Source organism: Pogoniulus pusillus, chromosome Z (assembly GCF_015220805.1).
Source record: "Pogoniulus pusillus isolate bPogPus1 chromosome Z, bPogPus1.pri, whole genome shotgun sequence".
Taxonomy (NCBI): Eukaryota; Metazoa; Chordata; class Aves; order Piciformes; family Lybiidae; genus Pogoniulus; species Pogoniulus pusillus.
In genome coordinates, this window is record NC_087309.1 from 7627973 (window position 1) to 7646750 (window position 18778).

The 18778-nt window shown below is 48.1% G+C and overlaps 1 protein-coding gene across 1 annotated transcript in view; it reads left to right on the top strand.

Annotated features, from left to right (window-relative positions):
* Positions 1 to 10218: 10218 nt before the first annotated feature.
* C9 (complement C9) overlaps positions 10219 to 18778 on the top strand; it is a 40839-nt gene continuing 32279 nt past the window's right edge. The window contains exons 1-2 of the mRNA XM_064140148.1: positions 10219 to 10304; positions 14190 to 14307. Of these exons, the coding sequence (XP_063996218.1) occupies positions 10219 to 10304; positions 14190 to 14307 (204 nt within the window). The remainder of the gene's footprint in view (positions 10305 to 14189; positions 14308 to 18778) is intronic.

Consider the following 18778-nt stretch of genomic DNA (forward strand, 5'->3'; position numbering starts at 1 on the left):
CCTGGCACAGCCTGAGGCTGTGTGCTCTCGTTCTGGTGCTGGCCACCTGAGAGAAGAGAGCAACCTCCTCCTGGCCACAACCTCCCCTCAGGTAGTTGTAGACAGCAATAAGGTCACCCCTGAGCCTCCTCTTCTCCAGGCTAAACGCCCCCAGCTCCCTCAGCCTCTCCTCATAGGTTTTGTGTTCCAGGCCTCTCACCAGCTTTGCTGCCCTTCTCTGGACATGTTCCAGCACCTCAACATCTCCCCTCAATTGAGGGGCCCAGACCTGGACACAGTAGATGTTCACACCTTCTGGATGTGTTTATCAATTGCCCATGCCTGGCTGCTCTGTGTCCAGTGGAGCAATCAAATCAGAATGGCCCTTTGTCAAAATGAACCATATTAGGGTGAAGCCAAGGTCTTGCTTTACCCAAACTTGGGAAAGCACAGGCCATGCTTGAGGCAAGTGTATGCACCTTGTTTATCACAGGACGTGAACAAGAGCAGACTCTGTGTCTCTGGGTCTTTTGTCCTCTTTCCTGATTTGCTCCCTACTCTGGCAGGGGGAGAGAGAGTGGGGAATCATGTCTGGACTAGCCAGGACACGTATTAGGCCTATTTTAGCTTCCCACAGCAGCACTGGAGCCAAACCTCTGTCATCTTGACTTATTACTGAGTAAACAGAGGTGGTATCTTTCCTCTGTTTAATGCCATTTCGTTCACACAGTGAAGAGATTGAAAACAATCATTGAAATGAGGTTGGTATCCAGCTCAAAAGGCAGATCATGCAGCACTTCACAGAACCACTGGTTTGTTCTTTGTTGGTTTATTTCAGGCTGCATGGCAATATACTATTACAGCTTGATTTTATTTTTTTAACTGTCTTGTTGCTTGAATGAAGGAAAGTGTTCACCAGGGTTTATGTCAAGTAACTGAATGATCATTTGCTGGTCAGGCTAAAACTACCAATCTTGTTATGGTGATGTATATGTCATCAGTTGAAGCAAGTATGATCATAGAATCAGTCAGGGGTGGAAGGGACCACAAGGATCATCTAGTTCCAACCCCACTGCCATGGCCAGGGACACTCTACCCTAGATCAGGCTGGACAGAGCCTCATCCAGCCTGGCCCTAAACACCTCCAGGGACAAGGTCTTAATCACCTCCCCAGGCAAACCATTCCAGCCTCTCACCACTCTCATGCTGAAAAACTTCCTGCTCACATCCAGTCTCAATCTCTCCGGCTTTGTTCCATTTCCCCCAGTCCTGTCACTCCCTGATAGCCTAAAAAGTCCCTCCCCAGCTTTTTTGTAGGCCCCCTTGAGACATTGAAAGGCCACAATAAGGTTCCCTGGGAGCCTCCTCTTCTCCAGACTGAACAGCCTCAACTCTTTCAGTCTGTCCTCATAGGAGAGGTGCTCCAGCCCTCTGATCAACCCAGTACAGCACAGCATGATGGGTGCCTCTGTCTTGCATTCTTGCACAATAAATGACTTTGGTGCAGCTAGGCTCAACAAACTGGGCTGAGAACAAATCACAGTTAAGTTTCTCTAGGTGAAATTTTCTGAAATCAAGGATTCAATGCAGAAAAATAAAATTCTCTCTACTTTCTCTCTGCCCCGTCCCCCTCAAAAAAAAAAAAAAATTGCCTATGGTAACCTGGAATTTCCACATATGAGATGATAGAATCATAGAATTGTTTAACCTGGAAGACACCTTAAGGTCATTAAGCCTAACTGTTAGCCTAACAATAGGAAATCCACTGCTAAGCCACATCTCTAAGCACCACATCTACACATCTCTTTAGGCAGCCTCTTCTAGTGCTTGAAAACTGTTTCAGTGATTAAATTCTTCCTAATGTTCAAGCTAAACTTTCTCTGGCTGCAGCTCTCTTGCTACTTAGGAGGAATTCTATGATTCTAAGGTGAGTGTTGGCCTCTTTTCCTACAGCCTCATTTCACATAGCTGTAGAGAGCAATAAAGTCTCCCTTGAGCCTTCTCTTCTCAATGCTAAACAACCTCAGCTCCCTTAGTTGATCATTGAGGACTACTTCTCCAGACTCTTTTACCAGCTTTGCTGCCCTTCTCTGGACCCACTCAAGCACCTCAATGCCCGTCCTATAGGAAGTGGGCCCAAAATGAAACAGGGTATTCTGGGTTCTTCTCATCAGTTCCAAGTTCAGGAGGACAATCACCTCTCTAGTCCTGCTGGCTGCACTATTTTGGATACTGGCCAGTTTTCTATTGACCCTCTGGACTCGCTGCTGGCTCTTATACTGCTGGTGGTCAACCAACAACCTCAGGTCTTTTTCTGCTGGGCAGCTTTCCAGCCACTCTTCCTTAAGCCTGTGATATTTCATGGGGTTATTGTGACCTCACACTTAGCCTTGCTCAACGTTTAGACCATCAATCCAGCCTGACCAGATGCCTCCACAGAGTCTTCCTATGTTCAAGCAGATCGATGGTCCCACCCAGCTGGGTGTCATCTGTAAACTTACTGGCAATGCCCTCAATCTGCTCATCCAGATCATTAATAAAGACACTCAAGAGAACTGGCCCAAATATTGAGCCCTGCAGAGCTCCACCCTGGACCTGCTGCCAACTGGATTTAACTCCATTTGCCATCACTCTTTGGGGCTGGCCATTCAAGCCAGCTTTTTACCCAGCAAAATGTGCATCCATCCAAGCTCTGAGCACATAGTTCCTCCAGGAGGGTGATGGGAAACACAACGTTGAGGGTTTTAATAATAAAGTCCTGGGAACTTTACAGATAGCCAGGACTGCTGATAACTGATGGAAAGTGGCTTGGTGAACACCTCTGCCAGCGCCTTCAGTACACTTTACTGACTCCATTCAGCCACACATACTTGTGTGGGTCCAATTGGTGTAAGAAGGTACTATTTCCTCTTAGATTAAGGGGTTTCATTCCATTCCCTATCCCTGTCTTCCAGCTCAGGGGTTGCATACTCAGAAAACAACTGGTTCTACTACTAAATGCTGAGGCAAAGAAGGCATCAAGTGCTTCAGCCTTTTCTTTACCCTGGGTCATTACATTCCTGCCTGCATGCAAAGAAGGATGGTGATTCTCCTTAGCCCTCCTCTGATTGCTAATCTATGCATAGAAGCATCTCTCACTTTCTTTAAAAGCTGAAGACAGATTAATTTCTAATGGGTCTGTGGACCTTTTTATTTCCTCCTGGCATAGCCCTACAATGTCTTTGTAGCCCTCCTGAGTGACCTGCCCCTTCTTCCAGATACCATGAACTCTCTTTTTCCCCCTGAGTGGCAGTCAAATGTTTTTGTTCAGCCAGGATGGTCTTTTTTTCTCACCCAACAGTCTTTCCGTACATGGGGACAGCCTGCTCCTGCTCCTTTAAAACTTCTTCCTTAAAGAAAGCCTTCCTGGACTCCTTGGCCCTTCACAACTGCCTCTCAAGGGACACAAGCCAAAGTCCTCCCTCCTGAAATCCAAGGTGGCAGTTATAATGACCTACCTCTTCACTTCTGCAAGGAAGGAGGGCTGGGCATGGGGGTGATGGAAATGGTATGGGGCTCAGTGCCACTTTCATGCTTTTTCTTAGTGCCTCCTGCCCTCTCTTCCCACCCATCTCCTGCAAGCACAGAGAGGTTCTGGAGCATGAATTTCAATGGAAAAAAAAAAAAAAAAAGAAAGAAGAAAAGGATCATTTATGTTCCTACATCAATAATCCCACCCACTGCTCCTCCTCCCTCAAACCATCTGACCCCTGCTACAGACCTAATCCCACCTTCCCCTCAACCCCCACCCTCTCTGAGTTCCTCCTTCCTGTCCCAGCATTGGCTGTGGGACTCTGTGCTTGCAGGCAGAAGTTGGCCAGGAGCTGTTGTGCTGGTCCTGGCTCCACTTCTCCATCCTAATTTTGTGCTGTCTCTCCAGACTGCCACAGACGTTGATGCTTGGTGGTTTTGCTGTTCAGTTGGTCCCTGCTCCATATGGTGTTGGAGGTGCTAGTGACACGTTTCTCAACAGAGACCTTCTTGTGTGTCAGTTGGTGCCAGCAACGCCCATGGAGATGGCTGCAGTTGAGAGGGTCAGCATCCGTGGGAAGAAAGATACCAAGGAATGTTGTGGCATCACAGAATCATAGAATCAAGCAAATTGGAAGAGACCTCAAAGATCATCCAGTCTAACCTATCATCCATTTGCATGTCAAGAAGGAAGGAGATGTCATGATGTCTTGAGCTGGCATCATGCATTTCAACATTGGTGTTGAGAGAGATGTCAAGACCTGAGGAGCTGATACTGAAGAGATGTCCCCAAGTTTCTGGGAAAGGATCTGTAGGACGACTATTGACCAAGAGCAAGCAGTTTTGGTCACTAGGTCTTGTGAAGCCCAGGTGACTCATGTGCCAGGGTGACAGAGGTCCTGGGGGTGCTGGAGGTGGGGAGAGAGGGAAGCCCCAGGTACTGGAGGTGCTAAGAAGCACATGTGTGGCAAAGTGCAAGGTGTACTGGGGATGTTCTACTGCTGGGAGTGTCCAGAGTGCAGGGAAGGGCTGGAACTGCTACGCAGGTGCTTGGCACAGGCTGGTTGATCCTGAGAGAGAGATGAGGGTTTGGTGGCAGTCATGTGCCAAGCTGGGTTGGGGGGATGCCCAAGGGGAATGAACAGGAGCAGATAGAGGTGCTCTGGAGGTGGGCTATGAATTTGGCCCAAGGACATAGAATCATAGAATCAACCAGGTTGGAAGAGACCTCCAAGATCATCCAGTCCAACCTAGCACCCAGCCCTAGCCAGTCAACTAGACCATGGCACTAAGTGCCTCATCCAGGCTTTTCTTTAAGACCCCCAGGGACGGTGCCTCCACCACCTCCCTGGGCAGCCCATTCCAATGCCAATCACTCTCTCCGTGAAGAACTTCTTCCTAACATCCAGCCTATACCTACCCTGGCACAACTTGAGACTGTGTCCCCTTGTTCTATTGCTGGTTGCCTGGGAGAAGAGGCCACCCCCCACCTGGCTACAATGCCCCTTCAGGTAGTTGTAAACAGTTATAAGATCACCCCCAAGCCTCCTCTTCTCCAGGCTAAACAGGCCCAGCTCCCTCAACCTCTCCTCATAGGATCTGTGTTCCAGGCCCCTCACCAGCTTTGTTGCCCTTCTCTGGACACCTTCCAGCACCTCAACATCTCTCTTGAATTGAGGGGCCCAGAACTGGACACAGCACTCAAGGTGTGGCCTGACCAGTGCTGAGTACAGGGGAAGAATAACCTCCCTTGTCCTACTGGCCACACTGTTCCTGATGCAGGCCAGGATGCCATTGGCTCTCTTGCCCACCTGGGCACACTGCTGCCTCATCTTCAGCTTACTATCTATCAGTACCCCCAGGTCCCTTTCTTCCTGGCTGCTCTCCAGCCACTCTGTCCCCAGCCTGTAGCACTGCTTGGGGTTATTGTGGCCGAAGTGCAGAACCTTGCACTTGGCCTTGTTAAATCTCATCCCATTGGCCTCTGCCCACCCATCCAGCCTGGCCAGGTCCCTCTGCAGGGCTCTCCTACCTTCCAACAGATCCACACTTGCTCCTAGCTTGGTGTCATCTGCAAACTTACTGATGCTGGACTCAATGCCCTCGTCCAGATCATCAATAAAGATATTGAACAGGACTGGGCCCAGCACTGATCCTTGGGGAACACCACTAGTGACAGCTGCCAACTGGATGTGGCACCATTCACCACCACTCTCTGAGCTTTGCCATCCAGCCAGTTCTTGATCCAGCACAGAGTGAATCTGTCCAAACCATGAGCTGCCAGCTTGGCTAGGAGCTTCTTGTGGCAGACAGTGTCAAAGGCTTTGCTGCAGTCCAGGTAGACTACATCCACAGCCTGCTCCACATTCACCAGGCAGGGAACCTGATCATAAAAGGAGATCAGGTTGGTGAGGCAGGACCTGCCCTTCCTAAACCCATGCTGGCTGGGCCTGATCCCTTGACTATCCTGTAGGTGCTTTGTGATGGCACCCAAGATGACCTGTTCCATGACCTTGCCTGGCACTGAGGTCAGGCTCACAGCTCTGTAGTTTTCTGGCTCCTCCTTATGACCCTTCTTGTGAATGGGAATCACATTGGCCAGCTTCCAGTCTTCAGGGACCTCTCCAGTGAGCCAGGACTGCTGATAAATGATGGAGAGTGGCTTGGCCAGCTCATCTGCCAGCTCTCTCAGCACCCTAGGGTGGATCCCATCCGGTCCCATGGACTTGTGAGAATCCAAATGATGCAGCAGATCCCTTACTGCTTCCTCATGGATCAGAGGGGGACTGTACTGGTCCCTGACTCCATCCACCACTTCAGGAGTCCAGCTGTGCTGGAGACAACCTGTCCCACTAGTGAAGATTGAGGCAAAGAAGGTGTTAAGCACCTCTGCCTTTTCCTCATCCTTTGTCACTATGTTCCCCTCTCTATCTAACAAGGACTGGAGGTTGTCCTTGGCCCTTCTCTTGCCATTCATATATTTAAAGAAACACTTTTTATTTTCCTTGGCAGCCGTGGCCAGCCTGAGCTCCAAGTGGGCTTTTGCCTCTCTAATTTTTCCTCTACAAGACCTAGCAACCTCCTTGAACTTCTCCTGGGACACCTCCCCTCTTTTCCAAAGGTGATACACTCTCTTTTTAATCTTTAATTCCTTCAGCAGCTCCCTGCCCATCCAGCCTGGCTGCCTCCCTCCTCGGCTCATCTTCCGGCTCAGTGGCACTGCTGCTCCTGTGCCTTCAGGAGTTCTTTCTTGAAGCAGCTCCAACCTTCCTGGACCCCTTTGTTTCTAAGGGCTATTTCCCAAGGAACTTTCTGAATTAGTTCCTTAAATAGGCTGAAGTCTGCCCTTGGGCAGTCCAGTGTGGAGGTTCTGTTGATGCCCTCCTGGTTTCTCCATGTATTGAAAACTCTATAATTTCATGGTCACTGGACCCCAGGCAGCCTTCAACCACCACATCCCCTACCAGCCTGTGGGGCTGTCAGGGTTAGGCTCAGCCCTTACATCTGTCAGAGAAGCTCTGGGGGAAGCTGGATGGCTGTAGAAGCCAGGGCAATGGACAAGCTGAGGAGCCAGAGGATGGCTGTGCCATGGTCAGTGGAGCTGAGAGGCTACAGGCTGCTGCACTTTGTCTTCTGGAGATGAAATATGGGGTCTGCCAGTGTTGTGCCCCATCTCTGCTAGCTCTTGATGGAGGGAGACAGGGTTAAAAGTTAGAAAAGGAGTTGTAGTCTCTGAATTCCAGCTCTGTGTCCAAGTGGAAAGCAGTTAGGAATAGTGTCCCTCCAGGGCTCATACTGGCAGCAATGCTAGCTCCTCTCTTCCCCACTGCCATGGCCATGGCATGGAGGCACCCTTGGCAAGCTTGTGGAGGCCACCAAGCTGAGTGATGTATTTGGCATGCTGGAGAGATGGCATTCATCCATGTGGATATAGGCAGTCTTGAGAAGTGGGGCCCAGTGAACCCCATGAGGTTCAACATTCTAGATGGGGTCGGATGGGCTCCAAGCAACTGAGTTGCTGATGTCCCTGCTGACTGCAGGGGGGTTGGACTAGACAACTCTTGAAGGTTCCTTTCAACCCAAACCATTCCATGAGGTTATGGTTTGGGAAAATCAACGATTTCCTCTGCCACTGTGGTGTCCCTTCCCCATTGCCATGCTCAGGTTTGAGTACCGTAACCAGTCCTGACCTTCTTCCTTTGCAGCACATCAAGGGCCCAAGGCAGATTGATTAAAAACTGGGCTTCTGAAGGGTTTCCAGTGAAAAAATGCTTTGGCTTTTGAAACAAAACACAGCATGTGAATGATCTTGGGGTGTATTTTGAGGGAAAAGACACTTCTCCACAGCACATCCGTGTTATCCCAATGCAGTATGTCCATGGTGCAGTCTCTGTGCCTCCAGGATTCCTGTGTCACACTTTCTGCCCTGATTTGGAGCTGCAAAAGCTCTCCCAGCTGAAGAGGGGTCAGAAGTCCCTCCATGAGCTGGTCTTCACTTGCAGCACCTTGAAGAAGGGAAAGCAAGAGTTGCTTAGCTGTAGAACAAGAGTGTGGCTGTTGGGAAGAGGCCAGAAGTGGAGAAGGCTCCTTAAAGAGGACCTCAGCAGATAGCTGAGTGTTGGATTTGTGCTCTTCCTTCAGGGGAAGCTTTTCTCTTTGGCATTGAAACCTGAATGTCAGCAGAGAGAGGAAGAAGCAGGAGGAGTCTTAAGGCAGCTTCTGGCAGGGGAAGGCTCAGGTGATGCCTCTGGTGTTGGACTCCATGCATGAAAGTACACTGCGAAGTTGTCACCATGTTCCTGGTGTAGTTTTGTTCTGCACCATCAAAGGCTGATCCACAGAATCACCACACAGAGCCAAGGATGCCACATGACCCAGGGGTCCTTGACAGTGCCAAGTGAGGAGATGGCCCACTTCACTTGGGACAGTGAGCTTGGCTGTTCCACTTGGCTTCAGGGCAACAAGCTGTCCTCTGGCCTTTGCCAAAGCTTGCTGAGTTTGTCCTAGAGAGATATGGTGGTGCTGGAGCAGGTCCATAGAAAGGCAACAAAGCTGACAAAGGATCTGGAGAATAGGTCTGGTGAAGAGGAGCAGGGGGACCCAGTACCCAGGCTGTTTAGCCTGGAGAGAAGAAGACTAAGGGGAGGCCTTCTTGCTCTCTACAACTCCCTGAAAGGAGGTTGGAACCTGGCTGGGATCAGTCTCTTCTCCCAAATAATGCAATAAATAATAATAGCTAGCAAGTGGAGTTCCTCAAGGGTCTGTCCTGAGTCCAGTGCCCTTGAATGTCTTTGTCAGCAACATTGCACAGTGGCATTGAATGCACACTCAGCAAGTTTTCTGATGACCCTGAGCTGTGTGGTGCAGTGGACTCACTTGAGGGAAGGGGTGCCATCCAGAAGGAAATAGACAGGCTTGAGAAGTGGGCCAGTTCAAACTGCATGAGGTTAAACAAGTCGAAGTGCAAGGTCCTGCATCTGAATCAGGCCAATCTCAGGCACAAACATAGGCTGGGTGCAGAGAAAGTTCAGGAGAAAGAGACCTAGGGGTGTTGATTGAGGAGAAGCTCAACGTGAGCCAGCAGTACCCTCATGCAGCCTAGAAGGCAAATTGTATCCTGGGCTGTATCAAAAGCAGTGTGGGCAGTGGGTCAAGAGGGGAGGTTGAGGCTGAGGGGAGGTCTAGGCTGGATGTTAGGAGGAAGTTGTTGGCAGAGAGAGTGATTGGCATTGGAATGGGCTGCCCAGGGAGGTGGTGGAGGCACCGTCCCTGGAGGTGTTCAAGCAAAGCCTGGATGGGGCATTTAGTGCCATGGGCTGGTCGATTAGCTAGGCCTGGGTGCTAGGTTAGGCTGGATGATCTTGGAGGTCTTTTCCAACCTGGTTGATTCTGATTCTATTCTAAGAAAGGTGATTCTGCTCCTTTACATTGCTTTTCTGAGACCCCACCTTGAAAACTGTATCCAGCCCTGGTGTGCCCATCATAAGGAGGACATAGAACTGTTGGAGTAAGTCCAAATGAGGGGCAAAGAAATGATCCAAGAGCTGGAACTCCTCAGCTGTGGGCACAGGTTGAGGGAGCTGAGGTTGCTCAGCCTATAGAAGAGGAAATCCTGGGGGCCCCTCTGAACAGCTATCTTGTCTTTTGTGTTTTGGTGGTAGAGCGAAAGCTAGAGGAGTTGTCTGCTTCTTCAAAACCATAGAAACTACACATTTTTCTTTCATGCTGACTAGGGGAGTCAAAAAAGGAATCTTGGGACTCTACTCCTCTAACACTCTAAGTGAGGACTCCAAAACTTGCTGTTGTAAACAGCTCTGCTTTAGGAACTATGTGTTCCTTACATGAGTTACTGCTATCACAGCTTTTTAGGAGATAGTTAAGCGTTCTCTAATTAAATCAAAATTGCCTTTCCCATATTTTAGAGGTAGTTGTGAACAAAAATAAAACAAATACACACATTAAAAAAAAAAAAAAAAAACAACCCACCTATTTGTTTTTAATCTTGAAACTACTTTACAGTATTTCCCAGTCTCCTGTCAGGAAAAGAAAAAGAAACGAATTTTCTGAAAAGTGGACTTTAAAACATTACCGTAACTGTCTTGGCCCCAAAACTGGCACTGTTCAGTAAATACTGCTTTTTATTTGTTCTCTTGGTAATAAATAACAAAAGGAACAAACAAAGTAACTACAAATTCAGTCATGGCAATTTTTGCCTATTCCAGCTCCAAAATGAGAAGCACATTTGTTGTCTTGCAGCTTTTATCCACACTATGCCCTTTAGAAGTGGCCGCCTCATTCCTGGGGGAAAGCAGAAGGTAAGTGTCCTTGGTCTTCTACAGGTATCTACACTGTTTGGCTTCTCCTACACAAAGCATGAACCTGCAACACAGGTTTCCAATGGCAGCTTGTTTAGGCATACAATAATAAAAACGATATTATGTCTTGCATTGTTTTCAAGATTCAAATAGAAATCCTTTATCTGTACATTTTGGATGTATATGGCACAATAGAGGTGACTGACAGCTGTTGAAGCTGTGCTCTTCCAGGGGAGTGAAGCTCAGGCAATGGTACTCTATTGCCTACTGAGTGTGAAAATGCAATCTCAAACCATTCCTTTCTGAAGATGCACAATTTTATGCTGACAGCAGTTCTATTCCTATACTGACTATTTCTAAGTCTTCAGAAACAGTCTTCGTTTTTCTTTTCACTGTAAATATCACTAGAAAGAGAACTAAAGGCTTAGTCCCTATAAAAATATCATCTGAAAACAAATGAAGAGCTACACTGCCTGAATGGTCAGTGCCAAGTGGTGCAAGAATGTTAGATTCAGACATATGTACATTAAGAATACATTGGGAATCATTTGCTTTAAGACATCAGTTGCAGCATGTGAAACATTTTGTGACAACATGTGAATACCATCTGAACAATCAAGTATTGCCTACATGTATCTAGGCCTGAGGGTGGCTGCTGCTTATTTTTACTTGAAATACCTGAACAGACTTTGAAAAGCAGCCTTTGAAACTATAATGATTGCTGCTTCCCTCTCTCCTTAGGTTTGGATGGTTGTTGTTACTATCATTTTGGGGTTAAACTGAGTTAAAGAACAGGTTTGATGAATTCATTTAGAGTTAGTTCAGACAGAAGATATGTTTATTACAGAGTCCACAGCAGGAAGTCAGAGCCAGAAGCTTAATTTCACATCATACTGAAGACTACGCAACTTGAGGAGAAACTTCTTTGCAGTGAGTGTGACAGAGTTGCCCAGAGAGGTTATGGAGTCTCCTTCCCTGGAGACTTTACACACCCATCTGGATTCATTCCTAGAGGATCCTGCCTTGGTAGGGCATTGGACTTGATGGTCTCTGGAGGTCCTTCCAACCTCCAAGGTTCTGTGACTCTGTGATTCTGTGACTATGCAGCTGGTGCTAATAACTACAGTTGGCAAAATTATGCCCTCTTATCACAGAATCATAGAATGCTTTAGCTTGGAAAAGACCTTTAAAGATCATCTAGTCCAACTGCCCCACAATGAGAAGGGACAGCTTTACCTAGATCAGGTTGCTCAGAGTCCAGACAACCTGATTTTAAATGATTCCAGGGATGGGGCTTCTTCTGCCTCTCTGATCAAACTGTTCCAGTGTTTGACAACCCTTAGTCTAAACACAAACAAAACAAATTCTTCCTTGCATTTAAGTCTGTAAAGGGAACCTGAATGGGTCAACCTGTCTGTTTCCCCCAACAAAGTGGTGAGGGAAAGGCAATACACCAAAAAAACTCTGCATTCAAGTAAAGACTTGAGATCAAATGAGAGTTTACTGAATATGTGAGATAATAATGATAATACTAATACAAATGCACAATTACCTCTGCCTGTTTGCAGAAAAAGCACATCATAAAGCAACAGTAAGAAAAAGCAAGCAAGATAAAAGTCCAATCCAGGAACTGCTCCCCCATCCTTCAATGCCATCTCAGTGGAAGAGAGCCAATACCCACAATCCCAGAACCCAAAAGCAGCAATCAGAACAGGAGGGCTCTCATAGAGTCCTCATTCTATGAATCATAGAATCATAGAATCAACCAGGTCGGAAGAGACCTCCAACATCATCCTGTCCAACCTAGCACCCAGCCCTATCCAATCAACTAGACCATGGCACTAAGTGCCTCACCCAGGCTTTTCTTGAACACCTCCAGGTATGGCAACTCCACCACCTCCCAGGATAGACCATTCCAATGCTACAGTCTGAACTTCAGGCCCCATAATACTTTGCTCCACTCAATACCTACTTTTTGAAGCTGGCATGAGGCAGGATGATTTTGAATAAGGACAGAATGGAAGAGTTGGGGCTGTCCAATCTGGAGAAGAGGAGGCTCTGAGGTGACATTCTTGTGGCCTTTCAGTATCTGAAGGGGGCCTACAAAAAAAGCTGGGGAAGGACTTCTTTGGTTACAGGCAGTGACAGGACTAGGGGGAATGGAGCAAAGCTGGAGATGGGTAGGTTCAGGCTGGACATGAGGAGGAAGTTGTTCAGCATGAGAGTGAGAGCCTGGAATGGGTTACCCAGGGAGGTGGTTGAGACCCCATGCCTGGAGGTATTTAAGTCCAGGCTGAATGAGGCTTTGGGCAGCCTGCCCAAAGCGGTGGGGTTGGAACTAGGTGATCCTTGTGGTCCCTTCCAACCCTGACTGATTCTATGATTGTGTGATCTTATGAATAACAGCAGCAAATATTCAACTGAACCCATGACAAAGATTATAGGATGCTATTATGCCTACAAATTTGAAAAATCCAGGCCTTTTCTTTTGTTCTTTACTTAATGCAAAACCAAGACTTTTTCCTGAGTCATCGGTTTTGTAACCAATGGTCTGAACAGCACTGAACATTATCTACCAACGGTCTGAACATCATCTACCACCTCTCTGGGTAACCTGTTTCAATGTTTCACCACCCTCTCTGTAAAAGTTCTCTTGCTTATGTCTAGTCTGAATTTCACCACCCCCACTGTAAAAGTTTTCTTCCTTATATCTGGTCTGAATCTACTCTCTTTTTGTTTAAAACTGTTATGCCTTGTCCTGTCACAACAAACACGGCGGAAAAGATTGTCTCCGTTCTTCTCCATTAACCTGCATTGAAGCACTGGAAGATCACACTAAGGTCTCCCCAGAACCTTCTTTTCCTAAGCCTAATATCCCCCCAGGTGTCTCAGCCTGTCTTCAGGCTCCAGCCCTCCAGTCATTTTTGTGGCCCTCCTGTGCACCCACTCTAACAACTTCATGTCTTTCTTCTGCTGAGGATCCCTGAGATGGATGTAGCACTCCACATGTAGTAGAGGGGCAGAATTCCCTCCCTCAAACTGCTCACCATGCTTCTTTTGTAAGACCATGCAGCACAAGATATGGTTGGCTCTCTGGACCATAAGTTCGCAATGCCAGTTTTTGATCCACTGGAATCCCCAAGTCCTTCTCTCCAGAGATGTTATCAATCCCTCCATTCCACAACCTGTATAGGTAACAGGGGTTACCACTGAATAGAAGATTGTGCAATAACTTCTCAAAGCATTCCTTGCTTACTGTGAAGTTACAGAGAGTATTCTTCAACCGTAGACTGTTGAAGTATTCGTGGGATTAGCTAGATACAGGTGAAAGAATTACATGACAAGCTCAGTTGAATAGGTCAGGCTACTAACAAATAATACTTTATGGGTGTTCAGAAAAGCATTTAAACTTTTGTCTAGGCTTAAAGGCAACACCATTAAAGTTAATGAGCTGAAAAAAAAAGCCCACAAAGGCATGTATTGCAGTGCTGCATTTATATGACATGTGCTGATGTGCCTTTGTCTTCAGCTCTACGTGTGGAGAACACAGCCAACAGAGGAGTTGCAGATGCTCTCTGTGTGTTGCTCTTTGATTCTCTTCAATAGCATGACCCACTGGGAGAGCATGTGCACATGCAAAGATCTAAAAGTGGGGGAAAGAGCTTGCTTATTATGTCTTCAAACTTTTTAAAATGTAGTTTTTAATCACCAAAGAAGTTCAGATTAGGCAGCTGTTTATGCCTCTAAGTGACAAGTGCTGCTATGCAAATGAAGTAGACAACAGCTTGAAGATGCATCTGAAATACTGGTCTATGGTTTAAATGCAAACTTACTTGAAATTTACGTATGCTGACATGGGCTGCTCTGGGATGTTTTGTTTGGCAGCTCTTCAGAAAAACCACTCCACAGGGGACCAAGAGAACTGAATGCTCCATCTCCGATAGACTGTAAGCTGAGCAACTGGAGCGAATGGGGGCCCTGTGACCCATGCACTAGTCAGAGGGTAAGCTGTAACTTCCAAAGACACAACCAAAGGGACATTACCTGCCTGCCTTAGTTATGGGAAAATATCAGACCACGACTTTCTAATGTTGTATGCTCACAATTTGTTGAAACCTGTGATAACCTCAAATCTGAAGCCACAAAAATAAGAGAAGGCTACAACCAGATGTACAAACTGGTCAAGCATTCTCATTCAAAATGCTTTGTTGATAGGAATTATCTGTTTTGACCACATGAACACTTCTGTTTTCAAAATAAAAACCATGGAATCATAGAATGGTTTGGTTTGGAAGAGATTTTGAAGATCATCTTGCTCCAAGCTCCCTGCAGTAGGCAGGGATGCCTTGCATTAGATCAGGCTTCTCTAAGACCCATCTGTCTGGCTTTGAACATTTCCAGGGACGTGGGATCCACAAATTCTTGGGGCAACCTGTTTAAGAGCCTCACCACCTTTACATGAAGAACTTCCTTAACCATTAACCTGAGTCAACCCTCTTTAAGTTTAAAGCCATTACTCCTTGCACTATCACTACATGACCTTGCAAAAGGCTCCTTTCTGGATTTCTTGGAGGCCTTGTCTTGGTTCAGAGGAGAAGAGAGACTCAGATTATTTTAAACATCCCAATGTTGTGAAAGTAAGGCACAAACAAGACCAAGTATCAAAAGCGAGGCTACTTATTAAAGAATAAAGTGGACGTATCAGAGGAAGAGAAAAAAAGGGAGAGAGAGAGAAACAAATGGAGAAAGACAGAGGTAGAGCAGGAAAGGAATTATATTACAGGTCCCAGAGTCCAAGTCCTTTTCAGCTTGTGTTGTCCAAGGGTGCTACCGAGTCCTGTGCTGTTCCAGTCTGTGCTGTCTCCAGCCAGAGGAGGCAAGAGAAAGTGAGAAACAAAGTTCAGGGTTCGTGGTTTCAGCTTGTGCTGTCTTTGGCTGGAGGAGGGGAAATGGAGCTGTGATTGTTTTCCCTCCTCTGTGCAGCCCCCAGCATGTAGTGTTCTCCACTCTTTATTGGACAAGGAGGGGAGTGTAGTAACTAGAGATGAGGGAAAGGCAGAGGTAGTTAATACCTTCTTTGCCTCAGTTTTCAATGGTAAGACAGGTTGTCTTCAGGCCAGCTGCCTCCTGAGCTGGTAGGCGGGGTCAGGGAGCAGAGCAGCCCTCTGCAATCCAGGAGGAAGCAGTTAAGGACCTGTTCAGTCTCTTGGATCCTCACAAGTCTTTGGGACAATATGGGATCCACCCTAGAATGATGAGGGAGCTGGCAGATGAACTGGCCAAGCTACTTTCCATCATCTCTCAGCAGTCCTGGCTCATTGGAGAGATAACTGGAAGCTGGCCAGTGTGGTGCCTATCCACAAGAAGGGTCAGAAGGAGGAGCCAGGAAATTACAGACTTGTCAGCTTGACTTCAGTGCCAGGCAAGATAATGGAACCGATCATCCTGAGGGCACCTACATGATGGTCAAGGGAGCAGGCCCAGCCAGCACGGATTTAGGAGGGGCAGGTCCTGCCAGACCAACCTAATGTCTTTTTATGACCAGGTGACCTGCCTGGTGAATGTGGGACAGGCTGTGGATGTAGTCTACCTGGACTTCAGCAAGGCCTTTGACACTGTCTGCCGTAGCAAACTCCTGGCCAAGTTGGCAGCCCCTTGCTGGGACAGGGGCACTCTGTGCTGGGTTAGGAACTGGCTGTAGGGCCAGGCCCAGAGAGTAGTGGTGAATGGTGCCACATCCAGATGGCAGCTGTCACTAGTGGTGTGCCCCAGGGAGCAGTGCTGGGCATAGTCCTGTTTAATATATTCACTGATGATTTGGATGAGAATCATAGAATCATAGAATCATAGAATCAACCAGGTTGGAAGAGACCCCCAAGATCATCGAGTCCAACCTATCACCCAGCCCTAGCCACTCAACTAGACCATGGCACTGAGTGCCTCATCCAGTCTTTGCTTGAAAACCCCCAGGGACGGTGCCTCCACCACCTCCCTGCGCAGCCCATTCCAATGCCAATCACTCTCTCTGGGAAGAACTTCTTCCTAACATCCAGCCTAGACCTACCCTGGCACAACTTGAGACTGTGTCCCCTTGTTCAATTGCTGGTTGCCTGGGAGAAGAGGCCACCTCCCACCTGGCTACAATGCCCCTTCAGGTAGTTGTAGACAGTAATAAGATCACCCCTGAGCCTCCTCTTCTCCAGGCTAAACAGGCCCAGCTCCCTCAGCCTCTCCTCATAGGATTTGTGTTCCAGGCCCCTCACCAGCTTTGTTGCCCTTCTCTGGACACATTCCAGCACCTCAACATCTTTCTTGAATTGAGGGGCCCAGAACTGGACACAGCACTCAAGGTGTGGCCTGACCAGTGCTGAGTACAGGGGAAGAATAACCTCCCTTGTCCTACTGGCCACACTGTTCCTGATGCAGGCCAGGATGCCATTGGCTCTCTTGCCCACCTGGGCACACTGCTGGCTCATCTTCAGCTTACTATCTATCAGTACCCCCAGGTCCCTTTCCTCCTGGATGCTCTCCAGCCACTCAGTCCCCAGCCTGTAGCACTGCTTGGGGTTATTGTGGCCGAAGTGCAGAACCCTGCACTTGGCCTTGCTCAATCTCATCCCATTGGCCTCTGCCCACCCATCCAGCCTGGCCAGGTCCCTCTGCAGGGCTCTCCTACCTTCCAGCTGATCCACACCTGCTCCTAGCTTGGTGTCATCTGCAAACTTACTGATGCTGGACTCAATGCCCTCGTCCAGATCATCAATAAAGATATTGAACAGGACTGGGCCCAGCACTGATCCTTGGGGAACACCACTAGTGACAGCTGCCAACTGGATGTGGCACCATTCACCACCACTCTCTGAGCTCTGCCATCCAGCCAGTTCTTGATCCAGCACAGAGTGAATCTGTCCAAACCATGAGCTGCCAGCTTGGCCAGGAGCTTCTTGTGGCAGACAGTGTCAAAGGCTTTGCTGAAGTCCAAGTAGACTACATCCACAGCCTTCCCCACATTCACCAGGCGGGTAAACTGATCATAAAAGGAGATCAGGTTGGTGAGGCAGGACCTGCCCTTCCTAAACCCATGCTGGCTGGGCCTGGTCCCTTGGCTATCCTGTAGGTGCTTTGTGATGGCACCCAAGATGACCTGTTCCATGACCTTGCCTGGCACTGAGGTCAGGCTCACAGGTCTGTAGTTTTCTGGCTCCTCCTTACGACCCTTCTTGTGTATGGGAATCACATTGGCCAGCTTCCAGTCTTCAGGGACCTCTCCAGTGAGCCAGGACTGCTGATAAATGATGGAGAGTGGCTTGGCCAGCTCAGCTGCCAGCACTCTCAGCACCCTAGGGTGGATCCCATCCGGTCCCATGGACTTGTGAAGATCCAAATGACGCAGCAGGTCCCTTACTGCTTCTTCATGGATCAGAGGGGGACTGTACTGGTCCCTGACTCCATCTGTCACTTCAGGAGTCCAGCTGTCCTGGAGACAACCTGTCCCACTAGTGAAGATTGAGGCAAAGAAGGTGTTAAGCACCTCTGCCTTTTCCTCATCCTTTGTCACTATGTTCCCCTCTCTATCTAACAAGGACTGGAGGTTGTCCTTGGCCCTTCTCTTGCCATTCATATATTTAAAGAAACACTTTTTATTTCCCTTGGCAGCCGTGGCCAGCCTGAGCTCCAAGTGGGCTTTTGCCTCTCTCATTTTTCCTCTACAAGACCTAGCAACCTCCTTGAACTTCTCCTGGGACACCTCCCCTCTTTTCCAAAGGTGATACACTCTCTTTTTAATCTTTAATTCCTTCAGCAGCTCCCTGCCCATCCAGCCTGGCTGCCTCCCTCCTCGGCTCATCTTCCGGCTCAGTGGCACTGCCTGCTCCTGTGCCTTCAGGAGTTCTTTCTTGAAGCAGCTCCAACCTTCCTGGGCCCCTTTGTTTCTATGGGCTATTTCCCAAGGAACTTTCTGAATTAGTTCCTTAAATAGGCTGAAGTCTGCCCTTGGGCAGTCCAGTGTGGAGGTTCTGTTGATGCCCCTCCTGGTTTCTCCATGTATTGAACACTCTATAATTTCATGGTCACTGGACCCCAGGCAGCCTCCAACCACCACATCCCCTACCAGCCCCTCTCTATTTGTGAGCAGCAGGTCAAGCAGGGCTGCCCCCTGGTAGGCTCACGTCACAGCTGGGATAGGAAGTTATCTTCCACACATTGCAGAAATCTTCTAGACTGCTTCTTCTCTGCAGCATTGAAGTCCCAGCAGATGTCTGGTAGGTTAAAGTCTCCCACCAGAACAAGGGCAGGTGATCTTGAGGCAGCCTCCAGTTGCTTAAAGAGTAACAAATCAACCTCTTCTTCCTGGTTGGGTGGTCTGTAACAGACTCCAACCAGGATATCAGCCTTGTTGGCCTTCGCCTTAAGTCTCACCCATAATGACTCAACTTGATCATCTTTGATTTCTACCTCCACGACATCCAGAGCAT